Below are 13,986 nucleotides of genomic sequence, written 5' to 3' on the forward strand. Positions count from 1 at the left end.
AGCAAACAAGTAGCCAACATCAAAGTAAATGGTGAGAAGCTGGAAGCAACCCCACTAAAATCAGGGATTAGACAAGGCTGCCCACTTTGTCCCTACCTATTCAACATTGTACTTGAAGTTCTAGCATGAGCAATTCGACAACAAAAGTAGATCAAGGGGATACAAATTGGAAAGGAAGAAGTCAAAATATCACTTTTTGCAAATGGTATGATAGTATAAATTAGTGACACTAAAAAATCCACCAGAGAACTCCTAAAGCTGATAAACAGCTTCGGTGAAGTAGCTGGATATAAAATTAACTCAAACAAGTCAATGGCATTTCTGTACACAAAGGATAAACAGGCTGAGAAAGAAATTAGGGAAACAACACCCTTCTCAATAGTCACAAATAATATAAAATACCTTGGTGTTACTCTAACTAAGGAAGTGAAAGATCTGTTTGATAAGAATTTCAAGTCCCTGAAGAAAGAAATTAAAGAAGATCTCAGAAGATGGAAATATCTCCCATGTTCATGGATTGGCAGGATCAACATTGTAAAAATGGCCATCTTGCCCAAAACAATCTAGAGATTCAGTGCAATCCCCATCAAAATTCCAACTCAATTCTTCAACGGGTTTGGTGCTTTCTAATGAAGACAGACAAGTTTTCTCCAAGATACAGCTCTTTTTAGATTTCACCTAGTGCTCTGTTTATAAAAAAAAATCATTTTTCTCATCTTCCCAAAGAATTCTTTTGAAAAATTCTCAACTCTGTAATTTTCTTCTACTTACAATATAACCACCATTAATTTTCTGTCTCTAGATGTTCAAGCTTTTCTGTGTCCTAATATCCAAAGGAGGAGGGAATTTCTTTGGTTCCTGTTTTGTTAAAGGAAATATTTAAAATATATTCTATTTTTCTGTTTGTGTGCACTTTCATATGATACAAAATGAAAAAACAATGTTCATAGGACAACTTGAGGGAGTCAGTTCTGCTTTTGTACCATCTGGTGTCTGGGGATTGAACCCGAGGACAGGTTTGCAGCCAGCAGCCTTAGCAGCTAAAAAGTTTTACTGGCTTCTCTGGTATCTCTTTCAAAGCCAGTAAGGCAGTTCACAAGGCTAACCTCTCTACTGGTAACTGAACTTCAGAACATGAGTTCATAGGGAGGACACAATCTTTCAAACTACTGAATATCTGTTAGAATGTGATCTCTTATGGAGATGTATCGGAATACATTACAAACTGTTAGTGAGCATTGTTGCTGCTCTATCTATTTACATTCTCCCAGACTCAGTTTCTTCATCTGACTACTATGAATAAACAGTAATATTTTAAGAATGTTTTCATAAGTACATGAACTGATATAAACATAACAATATTGAAATTGCTCTGTGTCTCCCCTATAGTTTCCTCACTTTCTATCATAATGGGGTTTACTTAGTAGCCCAGCTAAAAATTTACTTTCCAAGATACCTTTGGGAGTCAGTTTCAACATGTGTCTATGTTTTGCTGACTAACTCGCAAATAGACATGATGTTTTCTACTGTGACAATATCAGAGAGATTGTTCCTGCTTCCTTCCCTTATTGTTTTCCTGTTGTTTAAAAGGTAGTCCTACAGGGAGCCACAATAGAGAGTGTTGAGCCTCAGTGACAATTAAGCTCTCAAAACATTTGGAATTTGTTATTATATGCTTGTTTCATAGTTTAGTTTAGACTTTTCTTCTGTCATAACAATGAATGGATCTCACCATAGCATAATCTAAAAAGTGGGGATGTGCACATAACAATACTTATCATAACAGCCATACATTGTTTTATAAGTAGGGTCTTCTTTTGTAGTCAAATAGCCTCAAACCTATACTACTCTGCCTTAGAATCTCCAGAACCGTTATTAATTGTGTCTTCCACAAATTGAAGGACATCAAAGCAATATTAGGCGTACAATCAATAATTATTCAGTATGTTTGTATTATTGTGGATGTGAAGCTGAAACTTAATATCTATGAAATGCACTTAGGTCCCTGTATCCATTCAATTTTTTTATACTTAAGAAATTTAGTAATGTAGATAATGTATTTCTGTGGGAAACAACAGCTTGTGCAATTCTGCAATTGGTTACTTAATTTAGCATCATGTCCAGAAAACTTATCTATGCTTGAGTAGTTATCAAAACTTCTTTCTTCATAACGGAATTGTGTTACAACCAACTTAAGTTTATCCCTGGTGATCTTACAAATAAATGAAACTCAGACTATGGTTAATTTATTTGGATATAGCAATTACTGCAGATAACCTCTAATCTACTCTTCTAACTGCTGACTTGTCTACCTCCCTAACAGTGTACCCCAGATGCTTGCTGTTTCTCCTGGTCATGCATTTATGATCCTTCTCCATTCATGGCCTTTTTATTCTTTTCCTTATCTCTCCCACTCCAGTCACCTCACTTTAAACCCAATGACCTCTAATTCCTCTAGTTATTGGTTGCAGCAAATTTTATTTAACAGTATTATTAAATCAGGAACGTGTTTTGCACATCAATAGTTTATAATCATGAGAAGTAACTCAGAAGTCTAGAATGTTAGGTATTGAATTTATCATTACGATATATAGAAATAAACCAAACATCAACTAAGAATTGGCTTTCTAATTCATATATATATATATATATATCATATATATATATGATATATATATATGATGCTTCATCTATCATGGTCCATCATGTTGCTATCTTTTGATTACTTTACATGTTGCAAAATGAAGATGGGAGCAATAAATGCCATGTAAATGTGGTGTTCTGGAGCCTCTGCTAAGGAAGTCAACTCTTACACTGAGTAGGTTTCAAGGTTTTTAAAATGTAAATATTCAGGCTAACATGTATTTTAAATTGTAACCCAAGATGCATATTATACAAGTTTGAAAAGAAATGTTCCCATAGGTTCAGGTATTTGAACTCTTTATCTAAGTCCATACACTCTTTGTAGGTTATAGAAACTTTAGATAGTGTAACCTTGCTGGAAGAAGTGATTCATTGTTGTCAGGCTTGAATGTTATAAGTCTTGCCTCATTTCCAGTTTGGTGTCTGTTTCCTTTGTGTAGTTCAGATATGACTTATCAGTTTCTTGCTCTGGCTGTCTACTGACACGTCATCACTCTTTTATAGACTCTTGGAAGCTTAGACCAAGTTTTCTGCTTCTGGAAAAAATATTCTGTAAATGTGATTCAAAGGGACAAGGGCCATCACTATGTGGCAGCTGAACTTGTCAGTGTCATCCTCATGTTTTGGAGTATGGGAGAGGCAAGGGTGACAGTGTTGATGATTCTTCCTTTGGAGTTTAAGATAGCTACTAAGATATGGTGACATCTATCAGGAAAGTCCCCCTGAGAAGTCTCTGAAAGATCACTGTAAGAAATTTTGAAAGTAAAGCCTGGGTTTCAGTAGAACCCTCAATACATCACCAAAAAAAAAAAAAAAAAACCCACAAGACATCTCAAAAACGGCTGTATAACACAGGGATGTAAGGAGCCCTTGAGAGTGTTTATGCTGCAAGCAGCAATGCTAAATTGGTGGGATCTTCTAAGTCCTGCTATGTTAGATTTCCAGATATTATGCATGGAGTTACAAGATTTTATTTTTTTATTTGCCCTCTTGGGTTTTTTTTTTTGTTTTTGTTTTTGTTTTTGTTTTTGCTTTGTTTCCAGTATTTCCTTGCTATACTTCCATTCTTTCATTTATGTGAGGAGCGGGTGCGGCCACCACCCCAAGATGGCGCCTGGAACAGCTGCCAGGTCTTATGACCTGCGCTTGACTTCCTCATTACCTCAGACTTAGCCACATCCCAGCTGCCTGCACTACACAGATGCCATGCCTCGTCAGCTTGCCTGAGGTGTCGTCACTTGCTGTGAACCTATGGACTGTGAACCTATGGACTGACTAGGGTGATTGGGAGGAGTCAGTAGGAAGGTGTGCCCTGGGGTTGTACGAGGGATTCCCGTTCCTGCATTGCAATGCGAAGTGTTCCTGAATAAACCTGCTTGAAGAAGGACAACGTGGTGTTGCGTCTTTCCTGATTGTCGGGGTAGATGCGACATATTTTGGAATTGGAATATATATTCACTACCTATGTATGATGGAAGTATTTAAGTCTGCAGTTTGTCTTTACAGTGATGAGTCCAGTGATGAGATTGCCTGCCTTCAGTGTTAGAAGGGAATTTGGACTTTTGAACAGTATAGAGACTGTTAAAGACTATGGGGACTTTTAAAGTTAGATTCAATGCATTTTTCATCATAACATATCATGTGTCTACAGAGAGAAATAGACAAAATGAAGAGGATTAATTGAAAAATGTAAAGTATAGGCTCTCATATTTAAACACTTTGTCTAAGAGGTGATGCTATTTGTGAATCCATGGGGTCTTTAGGATGCAGAGCTTTCCTGGAGAATATATGCCAGTGGGGATGGCTTTAAGGTTTTCCAGACTTGCCCTACTCCAGTTTCCTCTGTGATTTTTGTATGCAGTTGATATGTGAGGCCTCAACTTCCAATTCTAATTTTCAATACTTGCTGCATAGTTCTATATAAATTAGTTGTGGTTATAATATTACATCACAGAAATCAAAATATAGGTAACAAACATATTTTTAAAAACTATATATCTATATAAATAGATGGAAAATAGATAGATATGATAATATTTACCTTTTAACCAATAAAGTAAAAAGGATGGGCATGCAAAAAGCTCAGTAAATAAAGTGATAAATGTATAAACATGGGGATCTGTGTTTTATCCCAAAAATTCATTTAAAAAATCCAGGTATGGTGGCATAGACTTCTAACCCCAGATTTCTCAGGAGGCAGAGAGGGTCAGATTGCTATGCCTCATTGGCTAGACAGTCTTGTCTATTTGTTGAGTTCCAGGCCATTGAAAGACCTTGTCTCAAAAAGTCAATGGAGCTCAAGAAATAACCATTTGATCTTTACTATTCTTGTAAATCACTGCATTGTTATCATCACACTTACTTTCTTGATATGGCAAATAAGTGACAGTGATTTTATGCTTCACACATAAGCGCTTAACACAGTTTGAACAAAACATTTTATGACATGAAAAATACCACCTAAATTTTTTGTATAATTCATAGAAATAAAAAGATGGAATAGGCCACTGATTCTGAAGATGTAAAAGTCCCTGTGGAGACATAAACAGAATGCACAGCCCTATATTGGTGCACATTGGTGTGTCTTTTGCTGAGAGAGTATCACCATTATGTGTGAAAGTGAATTCTTAAGAGAATTTAAAACATATTAGGAAGTACTATCTGAGAAGATTCTTCTGAAAGGATAAGAAATTGAAATAGTACTTTTTTGATAGATGGAATGCCCAAACCCTACTTAGAGGTAAGATTAAGGACAGCACCAATGGAGAAAGTATAGTGTAGAGAGGAACCTTGCAGAATGTGTGTGGTTGAGTCTGGACAGCAGATGTAATGTCAAGAGGATGGTAGGCATCACACCAAGGCATCTTAGTGATATCCATGGCTCAATAGGAAGAAGAGACTGAGTGGATTTTCATGAAACATTGTCACTCTTTGTTGGAACCCTTCACACGGACAGCTGGCTTCTCTACTTAATCCCAGAATTGCAGCTCCTTAAATTCATAGACTATAAAGTCTGTACCCATGATTCATCACAATCCTTATATGCCATGTGAAGGCCATGCCTGCTCTCCAAAACTCCTCAACTCACAGCTATTTCCTGTCTTCCATTCCACTGTTCTATCTTGTGGCATGATCTAAATAAAAACATTCAGACACACCATTCTGCCTTTTCCAGGTACATCTAGCATCACTCACCTTGCACTTCTGGGTTAACAGTTATATAGAGGAGAGCCCAGCGCAGTGTGTTAGATGTTGTCTCTGTTCCAGCAAAGAAGAGGTCCAGAGCAGTGCAGATGAGATTTTCTTCATTAAAACTTGTAGTAGTCTTGTCTGGGTACTATAAAGACATTGCATTTTTTTCAAGGATTTCCTCAGTAATTGATTGATTGATTGATTCTTTTCTTATACTCATTTTGATTGCAGTTTCCCCTTCCTCCAATGTTATCAGTCTCCACCCTCATCCCAGTCTCCCCCAGATCCACTTCTCCTCAGTTTCCCTTCAGAAAAGAACAGTACTCCAAGGGCTACCATCTGAATTTGACAAAGGAAGTTACAGTAAGGCTAAGTACAAGCCCTCATATCTGCCCTGAATGGTGGCTAGTTAGTAGAAGGAAAAATGTCCAAAGATCAGCTCCAAATAGTCAGAGGAACTCACACTTCTACTCTTAGGAATCCCACAAAAACACAAAGCTACACAAGCAAAACATGGATAGGATAGTTAGAGAATTTGTAATTATCTCAAGAACGAAGTCTTGAAACTGGAATACAAAGTTGGAAAGATCTTTTAAAATGGTATTTACGTTGACTACTGTGGGTAGTGCCATTCTCCTACAAATGAAAAGTTAATCAAGGCACTTGTTTTCTTATGAGTACAGTTTTGGAAATCTTTTAGTAAAATGGGAAAAATTGGATACAAAGGAACATTTGGTTTTATGTATCAGTTAAATCCCTAAGTCATGAATTGACTTTGAATGCTCAAATTACATTACTATGTTTCAAAATTATAAGTTGAGGAGACCATTTGTGATGGTTATTCTGGGTTGCAACTTGATTACATCTTAAATTAACTAAAATCCAAGTTGCTAGGTGAGGAAGTTTTCTTAATTAAATAATTTAAAGTGGGTTCTTTCAAGGTATACATGTCCATCCTACATCTGAGCCATACCTCCTTGTAGCATCATCTCTAGAAGACATTAAAGGACAAAGATTTTCCATTGTGTAAATGTACTACATTTTCTGTATCCATTCCTCTGTTGAGGGACATCTGGGTTGTTTCTGGCTTCTGGCTATTATAAATATGGCTGCTATGAACATAATGGAGCAGGGAACACCCTCATAGTAGCAGGGTAAGGGGGTATAAGATAGGGCATTTGAAAAGGGGAAACTAGGAAAGGGGATAACATTTTAAATGTAAATAGATAATATAAAAAAACAAAACAAAACAAAAGACTAAAGAATTCACTCTTAATCTACTTGCCTTTGCTTTCACTGGCAAGTCAATTTATTCACTGGCCTTAGAGTCTACATCTTAAGGATTTTGTTACATACTGAATACTCCCAGCCTCATGGACTGAGAAACCACTGAATTATTGAACGTTCTATTGGTAGACAGCCATTTTTAGCTGAACCACTGGATGTAAAACACACACACACACACACACACACACACACACAGACACACATACACACTACAAGTGCACATAGTACTCCATATGGCATGTAATTTGCCTCATCCTTGAAGGATAAGTTGATGCTTCTAACACATTATGCCAGAAAGACAATAGAACAGATAGGGTGCACAGGCATTTGACACTTTACATTTGCTCAGATGAAGAACCTGTAATCCAATAAGTCAAAGATTCTATGACAGATGCAGTAATATGAATTACTCAGAGGTCTACTGAGATCATAGGAGCACAACTAGTTATGATCTGAACTGGAATCATCCTCTACAGGATCATGTTTGCAATACTTGGATCTTAGTTTTTGAGTCAAATTTGGGAGTTTAGGAAAATTAGGAAGTAAGGTCCATTGAGGGTCATCAACATGGGAGGTACTCAAATTATAATAAGACCCTGAACTCAGCCTTTGTTTTTGCTTTCTGGTACATAATGATGTGCAGGCTCCACCCTACCCCTTGCTACAATGAGCTAAACCGTTCTGCCATTCCCACTCTTTTAAGAATCACTCATGCCCCACAACCTCCCCAAAATTCTGAACCAAAATTCAATTTCTCAAATTGTTTTTGCTAAGTGGTCTCAAAATGGTGCATAGATAAAAAACAACTTCTTTCTAACCTTCATCTGGTTGGAGAGTCATGATATAGGGACAGAGGAAGGGAGAGGCCCCACCAAGACTTTGGAGTTGAACTCTAGCATTCACTTAAATCACTGTGGACTGAGATGGGTGTGTGAATTATCTTAGACTAACTCATCAAAACATAGACCTCTAAAGAATAATAGCTACTTTTATATTGTGTATAACTCATTCATCTAAAGGAAAAGTTCAAGGAAGGCTATAAGGATCCATTATTTGCCATTTTTAAAACCTCATTCCAAATAGTAATGAACCATTTCCTTTTAATGATATTGCTGGCATGCTGCTTTATGGATTTCCAAATACTACTCCTAATTTATATTTCCACAGTGTGCTTATTAGCACTTTACAAAGGTGCCCAGAAATGTAATTTCTATCCTGTGCATGTCACTAATAAGCTAAAATTGACTTTGAAGCTGTGATTAACTTGAGAAAAGAAATATTAGTCTGGGTTATCCTTTTTACAGGGGATGGGACTTGAAGATAAAAACCTAGAAGAGGAGATGTAAAGATGGAAGCAGTTGATAAAGAAGAAGAAGGAAAGCTTGGTAATAAAGATGAAGGAAGGAGCCAAAGCAATGGATATTAGTACCCTCTGAGAGCTTGGAGCATATTGATGGTGGAGTCTGCAACAACTCAAAAGCTCAACAGGTCAATAGGCACAGGGATTTATCTTGTAGTGAATCAGTGCAGTGCTATACTCCTATAATGTCTCCATGATGCAAGGTCAATTAGAAATTTATAAACCATAGTAGTTTTTCTATGAAGACGCAGGCAGCATCTTCCTCACCTTTGTCATTTCTGTAAGGAAAGCATCAATGAAGTCTCTTGGTGCAGAAGGATTCCAATCTTCCCGGTGACTGTCCATCATACGGGAAACAAACAATTTCAGTTTTTCCCAGTTGCTAAACAGTTTTTGTTGTGGTCCAGGAAGATATTTAAATATGGATGGGAAGACATTGTAGAGCTTATGAAGAAAAATAAGACAATGTAGGAGATACCATGGAGTAACTTTTCCACATTTTAAACAATCTTTTCCTTCCCTCTGTTTTCTTTGTGGTAACATTGTTGCCATCTTGGTTTCTGGCTTACCTGCATTTTCAGGTGATTCAACTGTGCCATACAAAATATGTGAAGCAACAGACCAGTTTTAATAGGCCAAGCTCCTTGATCCCTCTCTTATCTAAATGCTGGCATACAATTTAATTATTTATTTTGATTCAAACATTAATGATTTTTAAGGTTATTTTGCAAATAGTTACCATAGAGCACATTTACTAGTCAGATCACATGGCTTCACACCTTGACTTAAAATACTCAAAAGCTGATTACTACACTCAAACTCAGCTATAGTGTTTTGTACCTATAAGCTCTACAGAATTGGAACTCTCAAAATTTTCATCATTATCCATGTTCCTCTACACTGTCCAACTATGATGGTCTTTGTGATTTAGGGCATTTCTTTTTCAGGTCCATGCAGTTAGTATTCATTATGAATAGATAATGTCTCTGAAACTAGTCTGGCCCCTTTCCTTCACTTCATGAAACTAATGCTCAAAAATCAAGTGCTTGTAGTTTTGCTACTTGATTCTTGTCAAAGAGATAGGCATGTTTTCACCTTGTTTCTAATTTTTTTCTCTGGTTTTATTTACCCCCAGGAAAATTACCACTAGTATGTATTATTTATGTAGCTCTGTATTGAAGTGTCCCAACATGATTAAATTTCTATATGGCAAGATAGCAATCTTTATTTAAGTAAAGTGGATAGTGAATAAAGATTAAATAAGATGATATATAGTACACAGATAGTATGGCACAGTATAAAATCAACAATACTTAAAATATGTCAGATGTGTTGTTACTTTTGCTAACTTCATATTGGATAACAAAACAAACATAATATTTTAATATTATTAATAATATTAAGTAGGTCAATGTTTATTTTTAATATTATTCATAGCATTAAAATTGTTGATATGTGATATTAATAACATTAAGTATAATGTTTAATATTATTTATAATATTAATTAATGTTAATTGTAGTTTCTTTACTCATGGAGTCTTACTCTGCCCACTAACTATATAAAATATTCCATAGATGTCTGGTAGAACACTGTCTATATTGCTTGCATAGTCCTGTGTAAATACATTAATATTTATGATTTCTTCTCTTCCAAACCTTGGTTTCTTTGCTTTATGTTTCTCCACATTCCTGAACTTTTCAATCATATTACTGATTTTCTCATTGATTTTGTTGAATTTTTATCTGTAAAAACCATATAATTGCTGGGCAGTGGTGGTGCACGCCTTTAATCCCAGCACTCGGGAGGCAGAATCAGGTGGATTTCTGAGTTCAAGGCCAACCTGATCTAAAAAGTGAGTTCCAGGACAGCCAGGGCTATACAGAGAATCCCTGTCTTGAAAAAGCAAAAACAAACAAACTAACAAAAACAACAACAAAAACAAAAAACAAAACATGTAATTTTATCAGGCTTCAGACTACATATTGAATCCTTTTATATGTAGAGGGTCATTGAGAAAATGCACGCAGATATACTTTTGCAGTGTGTATCAAAGTGCCTAATGTAATTGGTCATGCCAAAAATGTTATCACTCTGCTACTTCTTTATTCTCTTTTAGCATGTTTCCCTTGATAAATAATTGAAATCCATGAACTCTGCTTACTAGAAGGAAAGATATGGGGTTTCTGGACTTGCAAATACTATGAGTAAGAATTATATATAATAAGAAGCACAATATAATGTAGTCAATTGGAAAAACCTTTGGGGCAGTGGGCTACACGCTGACAGCCTGGTTTCCAGTTGAGGCTAGATCTTGAACCCCGGGACCCGGTAGTGATAATTCACTTACATGGGATGGAAGTTCTCTCATGTCTCCTGGACCCTGGCTCCTGTTGGAGATACCACCCCACAACCCCCACAGGAGAGGTGTGGCTACGAGCCACTTAGGAATAGCACCAGGCCCTCCCACATGCAAATAAGGTTTCCCCCAAACTCTCAGTCCAAGCCAATGAGAGGTGCCTGCTGACAAACCCTAAATCACCCCCAGAACTGTATATAGAGCCAGGCGGGGGATTAAAGGTATGTGAGAACTATTCCTTTGTCTGAGCCTTTTGTTCCAAGAGCTATAACACTTGGGAAGAGATCTTCTCTCCAGAAGAGCCACCAGAGGTTCTGCCACATTCCTCACTGGATTGTAGTGTGGACACTCTGCCCCTTCTTAGAAATGGGAACAAAACACCTATGGAAGGAGTTACAGAGACAAAATTTGGAGCTGTGACAAAAGGATGGACCATCTAGTGATTGCCATATCCAGGGATCCATCCCATAATCAGCTTCTAAACGCTGACACCATTGCATACACTAGCAAGATTTGCTGTAAGGACCGAGATATAGCTGTCTCTTGTGAGACTATGCCAGGGCCTAGCAAACACAGAAGTGGATGCTCACAGTCAGCTATTGGATGGGTCACACCGCCCCCAATGGAGGAGCTAGAGAAAGCACCCAAGGAGCTATAGGGAACTGCAACCCTATAGGTGGAACAACAATATGAACTAACCAGTACCCCGGAGCTCTTGACTCTAGCTGCACATGTATCAAAAGATGGCCTAGTCGGCCATCACTGGAAAGAGAGGCCCTTTGGACTTGCAAACTTTATATGCCCCAGTACAGGGGAACACCAGGGCCAAAAAGTGGGAGTGGGTGGGTAGGGGAGTGAGTCGGGGGAGGGTATGGGGAACTTTTGGGATAGCATTGGAAATGTAAATGAGGAAAATACCTAATTAAAAAAAAAGAAAAAAGTAAGCAACATCAACAAGGAAATCAGTACCAGGCTTGAAAAGGTCAGTAACATGAAAGCCACATGCACCAAAAAACCCTGAGCTTTGGAAGCAAATAAAAATCATAAGAAATGTCAAAATATGAACACCCTGATGAGTCAAATATAAACACAGAAAGAAAAACAGTACCAATAGACTGAATTAAACAGAAGGCTTTATGGAATCGAGGACTATGTTGATGAAACTCCAGTCAAAAATAAATAAGAAAAATAATGATCATATGCACACCGTCTAAGAGCTGTAGGATAAACTCCAGAAATTAATCCTAAGTATATAGAGTGACAAAGCCATAAAAATTATTGTTTAACATTGATGGTAACTAAGATGAGACTAAGGAGATGGCTCTGTTGTTAAGATGGCAGTCTCCTATATCCAATGACTTGAGTTTTATTCCCAGTACCAAATTGTAGCTTGTAACTTCAGTTTCAAGAGGTCTAAGCACTTTGCTAACTTCATACAGCATCACACACACGTGAGCTACAAGCTCACCCAGACAAGAACACCCATAAAATAAAATAAATAAATCTTTAAGTTTTAAATTATGGAAAAATATGAATATTTCAATAAAAGCAGCAAGTAAGGTAATTCAACTCCACTAAGCCAGCAACAGAAAAGGCTTTCAAAGCAACATTATACTCAGAAGAAGAACAAAAGCAATGTTAGTCAGAAGGACTCCATTAAGATTACATTTCATATCAAGTAACTGAATTACTGAGAGCTATGAAGTAATCCATTGCAATTAACATACTTAACAAGACAACCTGTAAGAGAGAATTAAACAAAGAATAAACATTAATTCAAAAAGACAGGGAAACAACTGTCAAAATTATAGAAGTTAGTGGAGACTTTTAAACAATAATTTTAAATGTCAAAGACTCCAATACAAAAAGCAAAACATACACAGATTGAAGACACCTGGACTAACATTTTATTGTTTCTAAGAAACACATCTTTCAGGCAAGGAGACCCACAGTCTGAAAGGTACTAGGAAGGAAAAACACAATCCACGAAAAACGTAACAATTTAAAACATACAAGACTAATGATTCTGGTATTTGAAAATGTGTAAGTTTGAAATTCAAACTAGTTAAAAGTGACTTTCAAAAGGCACTGAAAATTAATAAAGAGAAAATTCAATAAACCAGGATAATTGTGACAAAATATGATTCAAATCAACTCAAGGGCTGCCAATTTCATAGGATCAAGAATAATGAACATAAAACTCCAGAGAAGTCATGGAGTAGTAAATATCAGCTATTTCAGATAGCTGCTCTCATCTGTTGATAGCTCCTGAACTGTAAAAATCAAAAGAAAAAAAGGATTATATTACACTGTTCAGTGTCTTAAGAGATGGCTAGATGGTATTCTTTCCAAAGGAAATAGAGAGATAAAACATTCTCTAAGATAAAACTCATTCCACAGCCGAAATTAGGTTTCAGGAGATGCAAACAAATAAAAAATTATCTATGGACTGAACAAGGGCAATAGCAATAGATATACCACAGAAAATAGTACCTTATACAAAGCATTATAGGCAACTAAAGAATACTGAGAAAGAAGGAAAAAGTCTTCTCTGGGGAAGAGCTGCCCAATTGGTTATATAACAGCAGATGATGAATCTTCTTTGAAAACATAGATGAAATTAACATTGTACAGACTAAGCAGGTTGTACTATGAATTTAGAAACATCTATATGTATACATACACTTAAGAAAAATAATTAATAAAAAATTGTGCCAATGAGTTTGAGGCTCTTTCCCACTTTCATTTTTCTCTTTTTCTTTTTTTGAAAAATGAGCTACAATCTTTATTGCATAGAGGAAGAAAAAGCTCCTACCCTTTTATTGCTAAGTAAATTAAACCTAAGTGTGTTAAAAAGAAAAAAAAGTTTTGTTCTCTTTAGTAAGACTAAGCCTACCTTGCTGTTAAGAAAAGACCTGTTCTGCCCCCATGGCAAGGAGAAGCCTGACTTTTCTTTCTGTTCCTCTCTTTGTCTTTCTCAATCTCTCTCTCTCTCTCTCTCTCTCTCTCTCTCTCTCTCTCTCTCTCTCTCTCTCTCTCTCTCTCTTTCTTCATTCTCTCTCTGTCTTTCTTCATTCTCTCTCTCTCTTCATTCTCTCTCTTCATTCTCTCTCTCTCTGAACTCTGTATATTGCTCTCTTATTTTC

General features: G+C 36.6%; 1 protein-coding gene across 2 annotated transcripts in view; it reads right to left on the reverse strand.

The window, feature by feature from the left end:
- Nucleotides 1-13,986, reverse strand: part of Cyp2j11 (cytochrome P450, family 2, subfamily j, polypeptide 11) — a 54,186-nt gene that overhangs the window by 15,953 nt on the left and 24,247 nt on the right. For both annotated transcript variants that reach the window (NM_001004141.2, XM_006502615.1), the window contains exons 5-6: nucleotides 8,750-8,926; nucleotides 5,839-5,980 (exon numbers count right to left, since the gene is read on the reverse strand). In NM_001004141.2, coding sequence (NP_001004141.2) covers nucleotides 5,839-5,980; nucleotides 8,750-8,926 — 319 coding nt within the window. The remainder of the gene's footprint in view (nucleotides 1-5,838; nucleotides 5,981-8,749; nucleotides 8,927-13,986) is intronic.

Source organism: Mus musculus, chromosome 4 (assembly GCF_000001635.26).
Source record: "Mus musculus strain C57BL/6J chromosome 4, GRCm38.p6 C57BL/6J".
Lineage (NCBI taxonomy): Eukaryota > Metazoa > Chordata > Mammalia > Rodentia > Muridae > Mus > Mus musculus.